The 13605-nt window shown below is 41.2% G+C and overlaps 1 protein-coding gene across 1 annotated transcript in view; it reads left to right on the top strand.

The window, feature by feature from the left end:
• Window positions 1-13605, top strand: part of LOC308399566 (copine-8) — a 107532-nt gene that overhangs the window by 67817 nt on the left and 26110 nt on the right. Inside the window, exons 10-13 of the mRNA XM_080886906.1 lie at window positions 2012-2053; window positions 4908-4983; window positions 8689-8742; window positions 8858-8919. Coding sequence (XP_080743032.1) covers window positions 2012-2053; window positions 4908-4983; window positions 8689-8742; window positions 8858-8919 — 234 coding nt within the window. The remainder of the gene's footprint in view (window positions 1-2011; window positions 2054-4907; window positions 4984-8688; window positions 8743-8857; window positions 8920-13605) is intronic.

The raw sequence follows: 13605 nt of genomic DNA on the forward strand, positions 1-13605 counted from the left end.
GCATTTGCAGCACCCTGAACTACTAATATCCATCCATCCATCCGCTTCCGCTTATCCTTTTCAGGGTCACAGGGGGCGCTGGAGCCTGTCCCAACTGTCATAGGGCGAGAGGCGGGGTACACCCTGGATGGGCCACCAGTCTGTCGCAGGGAGAGACAGACAACCATTCGCACTCACATTCACTCCCAAATGCACAACTATGGGCAATTTAGATTGATCAATTAACCTACCCCCATTAACTGCATGTCTTTGGACTGTGGGAGGAAGCCAGAGTACCCGGGGAGAACCCACGCAAACACGGGGAGAACATGCAAACTCCACACAGAAAGACCCCGACCGTGTCACCGTGCTGCCCACTAATATCTACACCATATTAGTAGTAAATATATGCCCGAATATAAGGAGGAACATTATAGGTCCCCTTTAGAAGTTTTACAATTTAGGCATAAAGACAAAACTGACACATTTTTGCATAATATCCTCGAATATCTTAAAGAAACATCGCTATGTGTAATTATTTGTTGTGCAACATCTGTTTTACTTTACATCTCAGCAGAAGTCCAAGTGAGAAAGCAGATTAAAGCAGATAAAAGTGTGTGCCTCTCTTATGACAGCCATGTGAGTCCCGTCTCCTGCGTCGACAGCAGCTGTGTGGGAAAAGGGCACACAACAGGGTTTAACATAGCTAAACTAACAGACAGCAGCATCGATCTGAAGTTTGGTCCAGTAAGCTTACTGGATGAGGTGAGACACAGCGTGCCTTATCAATAGAAAAGTCAGGAAGCTCAGTGGACTCGCACACAGAAACACAGACACGCAGGAGTCGAGTGTGTGTTTCTACAGTCTGGGAAAATAGATAACGGGGAGCTCAGGCTGGCAAACAATAGGGAACTGTGTCTGTCTGTGCATAGATGCTGTGGTCGGCCTGCAATCACTTGCTCACTCTCACTCAAGCACACACACACACACAAACATGTACATTGAGGCTGTGAAACTGCTGTCAGTTTCTCATCACATCATCAAAGCTCACCGTGACAGGATGTTTCCTGCTGAGCTGTGGCACAACACCGACTTAATAAGACACCCGCCTATATAAACACATGAAAATACATTTATGCCAGACAGATCAGCACGTACTTGTACCTCTCCAGGAGACAACGTTACGCCAGCCAGGAAACACACTCATCATCAGAGTGCTCATCATTATCAGACAGCCCATTCCCACTCCTTATCTTTACAGCTTTCTTTCCTTTAATGTCCATCTGTCTCACTAAGCAGCTCTAAGGCCCATTAATGATGGTTTGCATTTCCACTCTTTCTCATACTGGGAGATAAAAAGGATGGAAAAAGTGCAGCTTTGGCTTTGATTTCCAATTAGATACTGCAAGTTTAGAAAGTGGTACAGCATGCGTGCTCCCAAACTGCTTTTCACTGTGAAAACAACAGCCTTAATCGACTGGGATTATATGAGTACTCATTCTCTCCAGCAGAGTGTTTTTTGCTTCCTCTGTTTTAATTTGCTGTTTGTTCTATGCCCCACCACACACAAACACACACACCCTCCATGTGTCACTCCCTTTTATCAGGCAGAAATAACCCTCATATTGCAGATATTAGTTGATGGCATGATAGCGCAGCATTATCTGCCTCCTGCAGACTGTTCTGTTTTTATTTATTTTTCTACCAGCTTCCTCATAAGCTACAATAGGATGCAGAAAATAGATGTATTTGGAGATGAGGTGTACAGTGACAGGCAAACAGTGTGTTGGAATAAAGATAAGCTGCAGAATGGATCTGCTTCCACTAAAAGCTCCATGACATTGAAGAAAGAAATTGGCATTCTTCTGGTCTCGGTGTACTTCATCATTTTGCAACATTGTGTCTTACTTTTTAAATATGTTGCATGGTGCAAATAAGCATTTTAATGCCTCCAGGAGTATAAAATTTAGCTGCACACCAGCAGAAAAAGTTGTTTTGTTAACCTGATTCTAATCTGCTCCTCCCCTAACAGAACAATCAAGATCGAGGTGTACGACTGGGACAGAGACGGCAGGTAAATACTTATAGTAACAAGTCATCTGTCGTGTAAGCTTTTACATTACAGGCTCCAGAAGCTCACTTCACTCAGCTCACGTAAGGTGTAAATACTCTACAGCTAAAATAATAAATGCTGGCATTCCTGTGCTGCTGCTATTGCTTTTAAAATCAGATTTACAGACATGTATTTTTGCTGTTTATATTACATGAACATTTTCAAATGGTACAAACTTCAAGGCCTGTTGGACTGAATTTTTTTCAGGGATATGTAGTTGTGTAATGCTACAATTGTCATGTGTGGAGTGTGAGTGAGGTGGACCCAAGAGCAGACACGGGCGAGGAGATGGGACCAAACTTTAAACAAAAACCGAGCCTTTTATAGCTGATGTCAGAAGGCAAAACAAAAGCAAAGACGAGTGCAGGGAAGACAACTAAACTGGAAAACACACTATGAAAACCTATGATACTAATTACTGTACAAGACTATGAAACAGTGATTAAGCTATGACACTGAAGACTAAGTCTATGACTGTGACTATGAGAACCGTGAAAACTGTGACGACGACGAGACATAACTGGGAAGGTTACACCGACAACGTGACACTGAACACAGGAAGAAAGAGGACTTAAATACACAAATGAGGAGATCAGGGAGGTAGAGACACATGAGGAAACAGCTGACAAGAATGAACATAAACTAAGCACATAGAACATGGAAACAAGACTTTCAAAATAAACAGGAAACATGACAAGACGCAGACATGCCACGAACTTGACAACAAGAACCACAGAGACATGAAACATGACAGGTAGACACACAAAACAGGGAGACTTAAAACAGGGGAGAAGACACAAAACGATCCACAAACAAACGACTAGAACAGCAACGTAGGCATCGTAGAAATTAGATAAACTAAACTGAAACTAGAACAAAATACGCTAAAACTCAAACACTGGGTCACACGACCCTGTACCATGGCAACAATCATACTAGAGACAACAGTGGTTGGAGACCACGAGATGACCACATTTATTGTTACATTTTGCAGTGAACGTCAATCCTTTTTCCTTTGAAATCGTTGCTTTGAAAATAGCAACAGGTCTGCAGCCACTCGCAGCCAGTTGCTATTTTCAAAGTGATAAAATGCGATAAAATGGCAATAAGCTGGAGTCAGTCTGCTATCTTTTGCTTTCTGTTAATTATTGTTCTTAATTATTTGCAAACATTTGCCAGTCGGTCTGAGAGTGACTGCAGACAGTCTAAGTTGGATGTTCCTAATGTTAAGATGAGTTATGAACACATTTCCACCTCCATAAAGTTGTTATGAGAGGGGAAAATGATGGTGGCCCTGAGAGGCCAAACGGACTGCAACTTAAAACACTGGCAATAAGAAAAATGCTGCAAAAGCCCACAAAACACAACGGAAATAGGAAACAACAGATTTCCAAAAGCACAAGGGAAGTGTTTCTGGGGAGACAATAACCCGACGGACCAGTTGCAGGAACCAAAATATGCTAAGAATTGCATCGGGAGACACTTAAAAGAATTGGAGGATCTATCGATTTTATGAGGAAAGAAAAGATGAAAGGTAAGCGTGTTAGCTTAACTATTAGCCTAAAAATCCGTTATCAGTAATAAATGAATCATGATAAAACACGACTACCATATTTTGGTTCCTGCAACTGGTCCGTCGGGTTATTGTCTCCCCAGAAACACTTCCCTGTGCTTTTTCCTATTTCCGTTGTGTTTTGTTTGCTTTTGCAGCATTTTTCTTATTGCTGGTGTTTTCTTAAGTTGCAGTCCGTTTGGCCTCTCAGGGCCACTGTAGAAAATAGCTATAGCTTTTGATTCCTTCTCAAGCTGCAAGCTTGTTTATTTCTTCTGTTAAGCTGAGCATTTTAATATGGTCGTCTAAGGTGATTAACTGGGCTCAGATTATCTTAATTGGTGTAAAGGTGGGGTACAAATCAATATCTAATAAGGTGTTCTGCACAAGCAGTTGATCAGGAACAAGACAGAAAAGATCAAAGTAATAACTGTTAAAGCTCTGCATTTTTACATTTTTCAGGATAGTTTTCCAGAACTGCTGAGTGTGACTGTAAGGCTTTCAGGGCTTATTGTACAGATATTAATCTGATATGCGCTGATAACCTCAGTGCTAGCAATCACTGATAAACAGACAGCAGTGCCTCTCCTTATTACTTCGTGTCTTGATTGCGTTAACATTCAACATGTCAGCTTCCTGCACCCAGTTAATCCCTAAGTCACACATAATTAACAGAAGTCTATGTTTTCAGTAGGTAAGAAAGCTGAGTACACGATCGTCAGCGATTGACTGCTTAATGACGAGTCTGGATTCTGGCTGCTGGCATTCAGACAGAAAGAAAACGCAGCAACATTTGTCAGGCTGTAGTTTAACAGGGAGTTATTTCTCTATTCTTTGTACTTTGGAATCTATTCAGTGTCACTCCTAATCTGAGCCATAGTGTGTTGGTGTATCTTTTTCAGTGGGGAAGAAATGCTGGCAGTGATTTTTGTCCATGAAGTGTTTTAATCCTGCTTTAATCCTCCGTAACAACAAACCTCCTAATTGTTGCTCTGAGGTGTATATGATGTTGTTTTTTTTCTGGGATTCTTATCATTTCATGTTGATTTAAAAACTTCAAACATAAAATGGAATCTTGTTAAATCACAAGACGACAACTTCTTTTGCCTTTTTTTTTTTTTTTTTTTTTTTTTTTTAGGTTTTTTGGCTTTTTAATGATCTCTGGATTAGAAACTAGAAAAATTACATTAAAATTAATTGACAAGATTGAAGTTTTTTCAAGCTCTCTTTCTTGTCTCCTTTCTTCTTCATTTCTGTTTGTAGTCATGACTTTATTGGAGAATTTAGCACCAGCTACAGAGAACTATCCAGAGGACAGAGCCAGTTCAACGTCTATGAGGTGAGTTTTTCCTGCATGTATAGGAATGTTAGTGTATTTAAATTCAAAGCTGAAGCTCCTATGGAGACCAGTGTACAGGTTTTACAGTGTGTTTTGGGGGTTTTTTTTGTCTGGAACCTTTCTGCTGAAGTTTAACCTGTGTGTGATGTCATGATACCAAAAATGTAATTAGTTCCAATCCAAGGACATTTACAGCATTCTCAATGCTCAATTTTGTACTGCAAAAAATACACTGAACTTTAAATAATGTAAACAGTAAAAAAGAGAAACAACTGTACAGAACAGAAAGTGTTAACGTTCTACCAAGTTTCCTACTAATGGTTCTACAAGATATAACATTAGTTACACTATGTTAGCTTAAGCATTTATATAATCTTAGCCATTGCTAAAATTTTAGTCTAGTGAACATGAATGATTTCACAGTAATAATGCCAGCTGTCTCAAACACAGGATATTGAATGTTAAAACAAGCTGAATCTTCCTTTGAGCAGATCTAGTTACCAGACTTTTAAGTGACAATTTTGTAAGGTTAGACTAAAGCAGTCGTAGGTGTACACACTCCCCATCAGTTCCAGAGGAACTGCAGCCTCAGTCAATACACTGAAAGAGTACAATTATGTTTTCTGAATTTGGCTTTCACTGAAGTCAAAATGTATCGTAAGTGTTAGGGAAAAATGAAGAAGGGACTGACTCTAAGCCAGTTTTAATAAAGCCAGTAATTTGAAGCTACAGATTTTCACAGATACAGTTGATGTTGTTGCTGATAGCATGAACTTTGCAGTAGATGGTATATATCGCACGCCATTTTGAAGCCTTAAGTTCAGCATTATATCTATCACTATATTTGTGCTGTTGCAAAAAATGATGACATTGAGATGAGAGGGTGAAGTGCTAATTTATGAGCTAATGCTAGCTATCATGGTTAGCAAGGTGCACAGATACTGTTTAATTAGTGCAAACATTCAAATAAAAAAGCAAAATTTCACTCACCAAAGATGAAAATGCAAGTTTTGTTGGTTGGTTCAATTATAATAGAGCAAATGCCTTTATAAGTAAGTAAGTAAGTAAGTAAAAACAAGGCGCTTTGACTTGAGGCGTTAAGAACTAATAGCAGATCAAAACAATAAGCATCGAATTTCTGTTTGTCTAACTGTAAGGGCAATCTTCATTTTACTGCATACACAATATGAAGGATTAGGAACTGCAAATGTTACTGACATTTATGATATATAGTCAGTTACAAAGCTAGTGTAAAATTCAAGAAAGAGCAGAAAGAGAGTAGACCAGGAGCTGAATCTTCTAGTGAGTTTTACAGTTTACATTAACTTACGTGCTTTATAAACCCACTGTTAAAAGCCTTTTCTTTTTAAACACATATCAAAGTTCATCCTGTAGTCATAAAGCTAATAGCCTATACCTAAACAAGGTAACCTCTGACCATATTTTACTGTTGGATGCTGCCAAACACAAAAGTTTCTATTACAACTGCAGCCTTTCATCCTGAGTAATACTGAGAGGCAATTCAACAGCAAATATCGAAAAATATCTTTGCAATAAAATAGGAGGATTGAGATTGTTTGGTACACATAAAAAGTACTGAACCATATGGCCACATATATTATGTGGAGAAATAATTGGGGAAATTACTTGCTTGAAAAATTTGAAAAGTGTAAATAATAATAATAAAATAATAATTTCTCCTGGCAGAGTGAACCAAAACTAAGCCGAAACTCCTTTCCATTCTGCCTGGCTGTCTGTGACACACACACAGACACACAATCTCTGACAGTTATGATGGATCGCTGGCTTGTCTTCTCCCAGGAAGAGTCAACATTTCTTGATTAACAGGGCACCACACAGAGAAGAACGCACACAGGGGAGTCTCATTTTAAACAGCTGCTGTTTGCCTAATAGTCCTCAGATGTGCGCGCACACACACACACACACACAAGTCATTTTGGGATTTCTGGCCTTTTTCGTGGTACTGCTTAATCCTCGACTTGCAGCAAGCGAGACAAAGACTTTGCAGTGTTAAATGCATTTTGTTTGTGTGTCTCTGTGTGTATTTGTGTCACAATCACATTTCAATTCACCTCCAGAGCCAAATGCGTCCTTGCGGGTGCCAGTCCAAAGTGAACCAAGGAGAAATGCATAAATCCACACATTTGTATGTTGTTTCCCCGAGGCCTTCTGTCTTCCTGTTTAACCTTGGCACAGCTAAATTAGACCATAAAGCTCAGATTTAATATCCACTGTTTGGCATTCAAAAGGAGGTTGAATGGTCCTAGCATGGTAGCTGCTGGTTTAGGGAAGGAAGTATCTGAGGACCGATGAAGGGGATATGAAGTATACTGCAAAGCCACCTCAGCTATCACATATTATCCCCACAAACTGAAGCATTTAGGGCCAAGCATGCTTTAATTTTACAGAATCTAATTGGTATTACACTGAAGGATGTTGTTATGTTTGCATATAAAGTGAAGACATCTCCCTTGACCTTTGTGTAAGTCACATGCAGTAGACTATTGAGTATTTTTATGAGCAGTCATATTTGAGGAAGCTTTGTAGGAATGCACCAAAAGAGAATTATCAGCTCCTTTATTTCCCAAAACTCTGTTGAGATAGTTTAACAGTATTTTTGGCTGTGACACTAAATTATTTTTGGAGAAGAAGCTCTAAATGTCCATTGCATGTTACTTTCACAGGAGGAGATGGTGCACAGATGAAGTTAAAAATAATATTTAAAAAATAGCTGCTGAGTATAATGGAGCTCTTACCAGATTTAGCAACTGAAGAGCCGGATAATTCCACCAGGAGTTGGCGAGAAGTTATTATGCCTACTTTTATCAGAGGGCTGGAAACATTATTTTTAAGTAATGTTAACATTGCTCTGTATCTGCTACTGTTTGCTTACAAGGTGTAACCATTAAAGCTTGACTGATTTAGTAGTGGGATGATATTAGCTGTTTGCTGATCTATTGATATCTGTGGCGGGGGGGGGGGGGGGGGCGCGGTGTGCTGCCTCGCCAGCTTAAAACAGATGAATTGGTTCCTGTTGTTGTTATTGGTGTTTGTGTGTGGCGGCTGAAAAACTGCAGCCGTGTGTAGGATCCAGCAACCAGTAATAAATTATGCTGAAAAGTGTTGAGATGTGGTTCTCATCTATACAGGTTCCCCCAGTCCTACAAGCTGTTTATTCTCGTTTACGTGCCCCACCCTCCCTCTCTCCCCTTTTCAATTCTTTAACTTCTTCACTTCTATGTAGTACATGGGGATCTGCCAGTCCCCTTTGAGGCCTTCCCCGAACCGCAGCTCAATTCACGTTTAAGCCTTTCACCTTTATCTGCTAAAACACTGTTGAATATAAATGGGACGTGGCTTTATTACTCAGATACAGTGAAGATTGACAGGAAAGTGGAAGGAAAGACATGCGGCAAAGGGCCGGCTCCTCTCAGCTATGTGGCATTTAGTCGCCTGCTCATCCAAAACTGACGCCTAAATCGCCAAATATCGTTATCTATCTAAAAAATCCTATATCAGTCTGGCACTAGACAATATGACAACTTTGTGTTGTTGTTTTTTTTAAAAAAAGCAAAAGTACTTAAAACACGTTACCATTTCTAAACTTATAAACGACACTCAAATTAAGGGATGGATTTACAAAGTATATTTGAATTTAATGGAGAAAATGTGCTCTTTCTTTAGGTGGTAAATCCAAAGAAGAAAGGAAAGAAGAAAAAATACCTCAACTCTGGAACAGTAAGGAATGATTTCTGAACTAGATTTGAAATATGGCACTCTTATTGTGTCAGACAGAATAACTTTGTTACATCATCGACAGTGCTTGGGCTGACTGAGGTGTTATCACCTACAGGTAACCCTCCTGTCATTCCTGGTGGACACTGAAGTCACCTTCCTGGACTACATCAAAGGAGGGTAGGTCAATGACTATGCAATCACCGAGCCCACGCTGAGAGTCGGGGGTTGCAGTCTTTTAATGAGGCTTGACATGCTGGGTGTGCTCGTCGCTGCTTGGATAACGGCCCCATCACTGCTCAGTGTCTGCAATGTGCCAAAGATAATGATCCCTCAGTGTGAGTGAATCAGATGGAAAAAAAGTGCATTTGCATGTGAGAGGAAGAAAGTGAAAGGTGGAGAGGGAGAGACTGTCCTTGTGTGTAATCTTGTATTGTGTTTTGGCACTTGCCCGAGCCTCGTGCCATCGTGTGTGCTCGTTTGTGTGTCTCTGTGCATGTGCTTGTGTATGTATGTTGCTCAGGAGGGTTGACCGCGTGCACCCAGGCGTGGTGGAAATGCTCGCCCACACACTCTGCTTTCATTAGATTCACTGTCAACGTGGAGAAAGGTGTGTGTGTGTGTCTGCAAAGTTGCGAGTATTCCTCTTTTCCTGCTGCCTTTGGAATTCAGGAGGGGACACAAATAGATTTTTTCTCTTCTGCACAAAACTAAAATGTAATTTTTCAACTACAGTACAACTAGTAGCAACTCCCCAAAAACCCTGATTACATTAAAATCTTCATTCTCATTAAAACTTCAGAAATCTTTAATCAAAGTTTAACCTCCTAAGACCCAAACTCTTCCACGACATGCATTTTTAATTTCTCTTTGATATTTGGGCATATTGGGGCCCGATGAATGTAAAAACAAAGAATTACCAGATTTTTTTTTTTACCTTATTTTTGTTTTTAGGAAAAATGAGAGCCACATATGAGGATATTCATTTAAAATTTTGAAAGAACAGTAGCAGTATAATGTCCTCATAAGTGGATATCAGGCCCATGTAGAGCAAAATTGAGTATTTTGGTCTAAATAACCCAAAATGTGATGTCCACATATGTAGACGGCAGGTCCTAGGAGGTTAAAGTAGCCCAATTAGACTTTAATGTTCAAAAATGTAAAACTTTTACTGCAGCACCTCTTTTCTGCCTCTTTTGCCCTCCACGAGCCGTCAGCTGCTAACAGAAAGCTTAAGACATTTTGTCCCTACCATTTGTAGAAGGATCATTTTACATATAAATATAGCTGAAATCACAGCAGAGGCATTTGCCTAAACTTAGTGAATGGTGATATCTTTCTCAGACGTCATCGCTGTTATAACATTAGTATTTTAGCTGAGCAGAGTAGCAAAAAGGGTTGAAAAAGGGCTTCAAAGTGACAGCTGGCTTATATTAGTCCTAATGGCTGTGTTTGTGTCACTGCTTCATGGTCATTTCATCTGACAGCAGAAACAGAAAAATATGGAAATGAGAGCACTTTTATTGGGAACTCAAGTGTATTAAAATATAGTACATGTGAGCATAAGGGAGTGGGAGAGAAGCAAACGTAGGGTAATGTAATCTGTATGGGCCAAATACTGAATATAAAGGAAGTGTCAAGGCTCGGCTGTGTGGCAGGCAGGAGGAGGACCCAAAATGCAAAACTCACACACACGGGGGTGAACTCAAAAAGCAGCTTTATTGCTGACCAAAGATAATAGGAGATACAAAACTAAACTGGGAAAAACTAACATAAAGCTCACCAGGAAACACGGGGGAATCACACACAGCATGAGGGACGACGTCACGCTGAACAGAGGGAGACGCAGACAGAAATACACAGAGGGTTAACGAGGAAAGTGGGAACACACGGGGAACACAGGTGACACTGATAATCATAACGAGACAGGGCGGGGTGAACTGAACATGACATGTACGGGCGTGAGAGTCACAAAGTAAACAGGAAGTGCACAGAGGTTCAGACAGGAGGAGAGAGAGCACGGGGAAAACACAGACATAACGGGCTGGGGAAACATGAAACAACCACAAAGGGAGACGAGGGCTCAAAGATACACAGAGGGGCACACAGGGGGTAAAAGCCATGAAGGGAAAACACTTAGGGAACAACACAACAGGGCAACTCAGAAAACATGGCCTAAGCAAGGAACAAAATACAAACATACAAGGAAACTAAGAACACTGGGCCAACATGGCCCAGGACCATGACAGGAAGTTTACTATTGTTTTGGGGGACATTGCTATCACAATAAAAGCCAGGAGCTTGGTCTTCAGCTCCTTGGATGCTTGAAGTACAGGAAAACTGGCTACTTTGTTCTGTTCTCTGTCAACGTGATCCCACACTGCTTCAACAATGTTGCGGTCTGGGCTCTGGGGAGGCCAGTCCATGACTGATAGTGTTCCACTGTGTGTTCTTCTATCCAGGTATGCTTTGATTGCATTGGTAGTGTGTTTGGGATCATTGTGATGCTGAAAAATGAAGTTGTTTCCAATCAGAAGCTTCCAAGATGGTATTGTATGGTGGATCAAAATCTGATGGTACTTTCCTGTTTATAATTCCATCAATCCTCGTAAAATCCCCAAACCTTGACATAGCCTTCACTATGTTTACCAGATGACTGTCTGATGGCTTACTTGTTTTCTTTCCCAAAAAATGCTTCCTGACAGTTACTCTTCCACCGAGATCATTGCCAATGAGGCCTCGGTGAACAGTAGATGGATCAGTTGACTTGGTGGATTTCTTTCCTATTTCTTAAGGGCATAAATTTAAGATATTAACCATCTGTTGTATGTAGTTTTTTTTTTTTTTAGTGGACAAAACACTGGTTTGTGCCTTGAGCTACTACTGAGCGATTCATAAGTGTAAAGCGACTTAACAAAGGGGAAAAAATGGTCAGGCACAAAGACTAGATGGACAATTAGCACAAAAAAGCAGCCAATGTCCAAAGAGAAACGTTTTCCCTAAGGGACACATTTAGCTTACTTTAAAGCAGCCACACTCAAGGGTAACAATAGATGACATTTCTACAGTTGCATATTTAAAAGCATCATCACTGTATTTTTCATTCCCTCCTTTATCGATTTGTTTTTGTTTTCTGACAATAAAACTTAGCTGCTTTAGTTCACTCTCACTATTCTCACGCCATCAGTTAAAGTAACACTGAACTCACTGAATCAGAATCAGAAAGGGTTTTATTGCCAAATGTTGAGCGGGTTTACAACATTAGGAAATTGCTGCGGTGCTTCAGTGCAAACATACTGTTATAAATTAAGCTTAAATAGACATGAAAATAAAAATGAGAATAAGAATTAAAAGTGCTAAGTAGATAGATAGATATATACATGATATATACATGAGTGCAGGTGGTGATCAGTGCCAAACATGGAATGATGCAGTGAACACAGCGTAGGGTCATGTGTTAGTGGTGGGAACAGTCATACGGTTATTGTTCATGTGTCCAACAGCAGAGGGGAAGAAACTGTTCTTATGGCGAGAGGTTCTGGTGCGAATGGACCGGAGCCTCCTGCCTGAGGGGAGCAGGTCAAACAGACTGTGTCCAGGGTGAGAAGGGTCAGCTGAGATCCGAGCTGCACGCCCCAGTGTCCTGGAGGTGTACAGGTCCTGCAGAGATGGGAGTCTGCAGCCAATCACCTTCTCAGCAGAGCGCACAACACGCTGCAGTCTCTGTTTGTCCCTGATAGTGGCTCCAGCGTACCACACGGTGATGGAGGAGGTGAGGATGGACTCAATGATTGCGGTGTAGAATTGCATCATCGTCCGTGTTGGCAGGTTGAATTTCTTCAGCTGCTTCAGGAAGTACATCCTCTGCTGGGCTTTCTTAATGACGGAGGTGATGGTGGGCTCCCACTTCAGGTCCTGGGTGATGGTGGTACCCAGGAAGCGGAATGAGTCCACAGAGGTGATGGGGGTGTCAGTCAGGATGATGGGGGGGAGTGGAGCTGTGTGCTTCCTGAAGTCCACAATAATCTCCACTGTCTTCTGGGCATTCAGCACCAGGTTGTTGTGGCTGCACCAGGACACCAGACGTTCAACCTCCCTCCTGTAGGCAGACTCATCCCCGTCCGAGATGAGTCCAATAACGGTGGTGTCATCTGCAAACTTGATTAGCTTGACAGACTGGTGGGTGGAGGTGCAGCAGTTAGTATACAGGGAGAAGAGCAGGGGAGAAAGAACACAGCCCTGAGGGGAGCCGGTGCTGATGGTCCGGGAGTCCGAGACATTCTTTCCCAGCCTCACATGCTGCTTCCTGTCCGTCAGGAAGTCAGTGATCCACCGGCAGATGGGATCAGGCACATTCATCTGGGAAGCTGCCTGTCTGGTGCTGCAGTAAATAGCAGACGGACTAGCTGGTGGTGGTGGTGGTGGTTGGGTATTTATCTGCTAAAAAGTCTTCTTTTACTACTAACTTGGGAAAATACTGGAATGTTGCAAGACCTCATTTTTGTTCTCGTCGCGAGACTACTTTAAGACTGGATGCATGTTTAAGTTCATTGTTATGCTGCATGAATACATGTTTGACTGGTATGAATCCTCTCTGATTGTATTGTGATTGGATGACCTTCTAATGAAATAATCCCAACCATAAACATTTGGCCATTCAGATCCTCTGTGGTGCCTGCTTTTCACATTTTTTTTGTCTTCAACCCCTCTAGCAGCTCCCCCCATTTAAACTTCACAATGAAATAGCTGTCAGTGTCAATTTCTTAGTTTCTACAACAAACATATTCACAGTTATTAAACGGTAGCTTTTGCTTTCATTTGAATTACGGCTTCTTTCGTATGCCTTGTTGCCTGAGAGTTCCCCCC

Source organism: Rhamphochromis sp. 'chilingali', assembly GCF_963969265.1.
Source record: "Rhamphochromis sp. 'chilingali' genome assembly, chromosome: 7".
In the NCBI taxonomy this organism is placed as follows: domain Eukaryota; kingdom Metazoa; phylum Chordata; class Actinopteri; order Cichliformes; family Cichlidae; genus Rhamphochromis; species Rhamphochromis sp. 'chilingali'.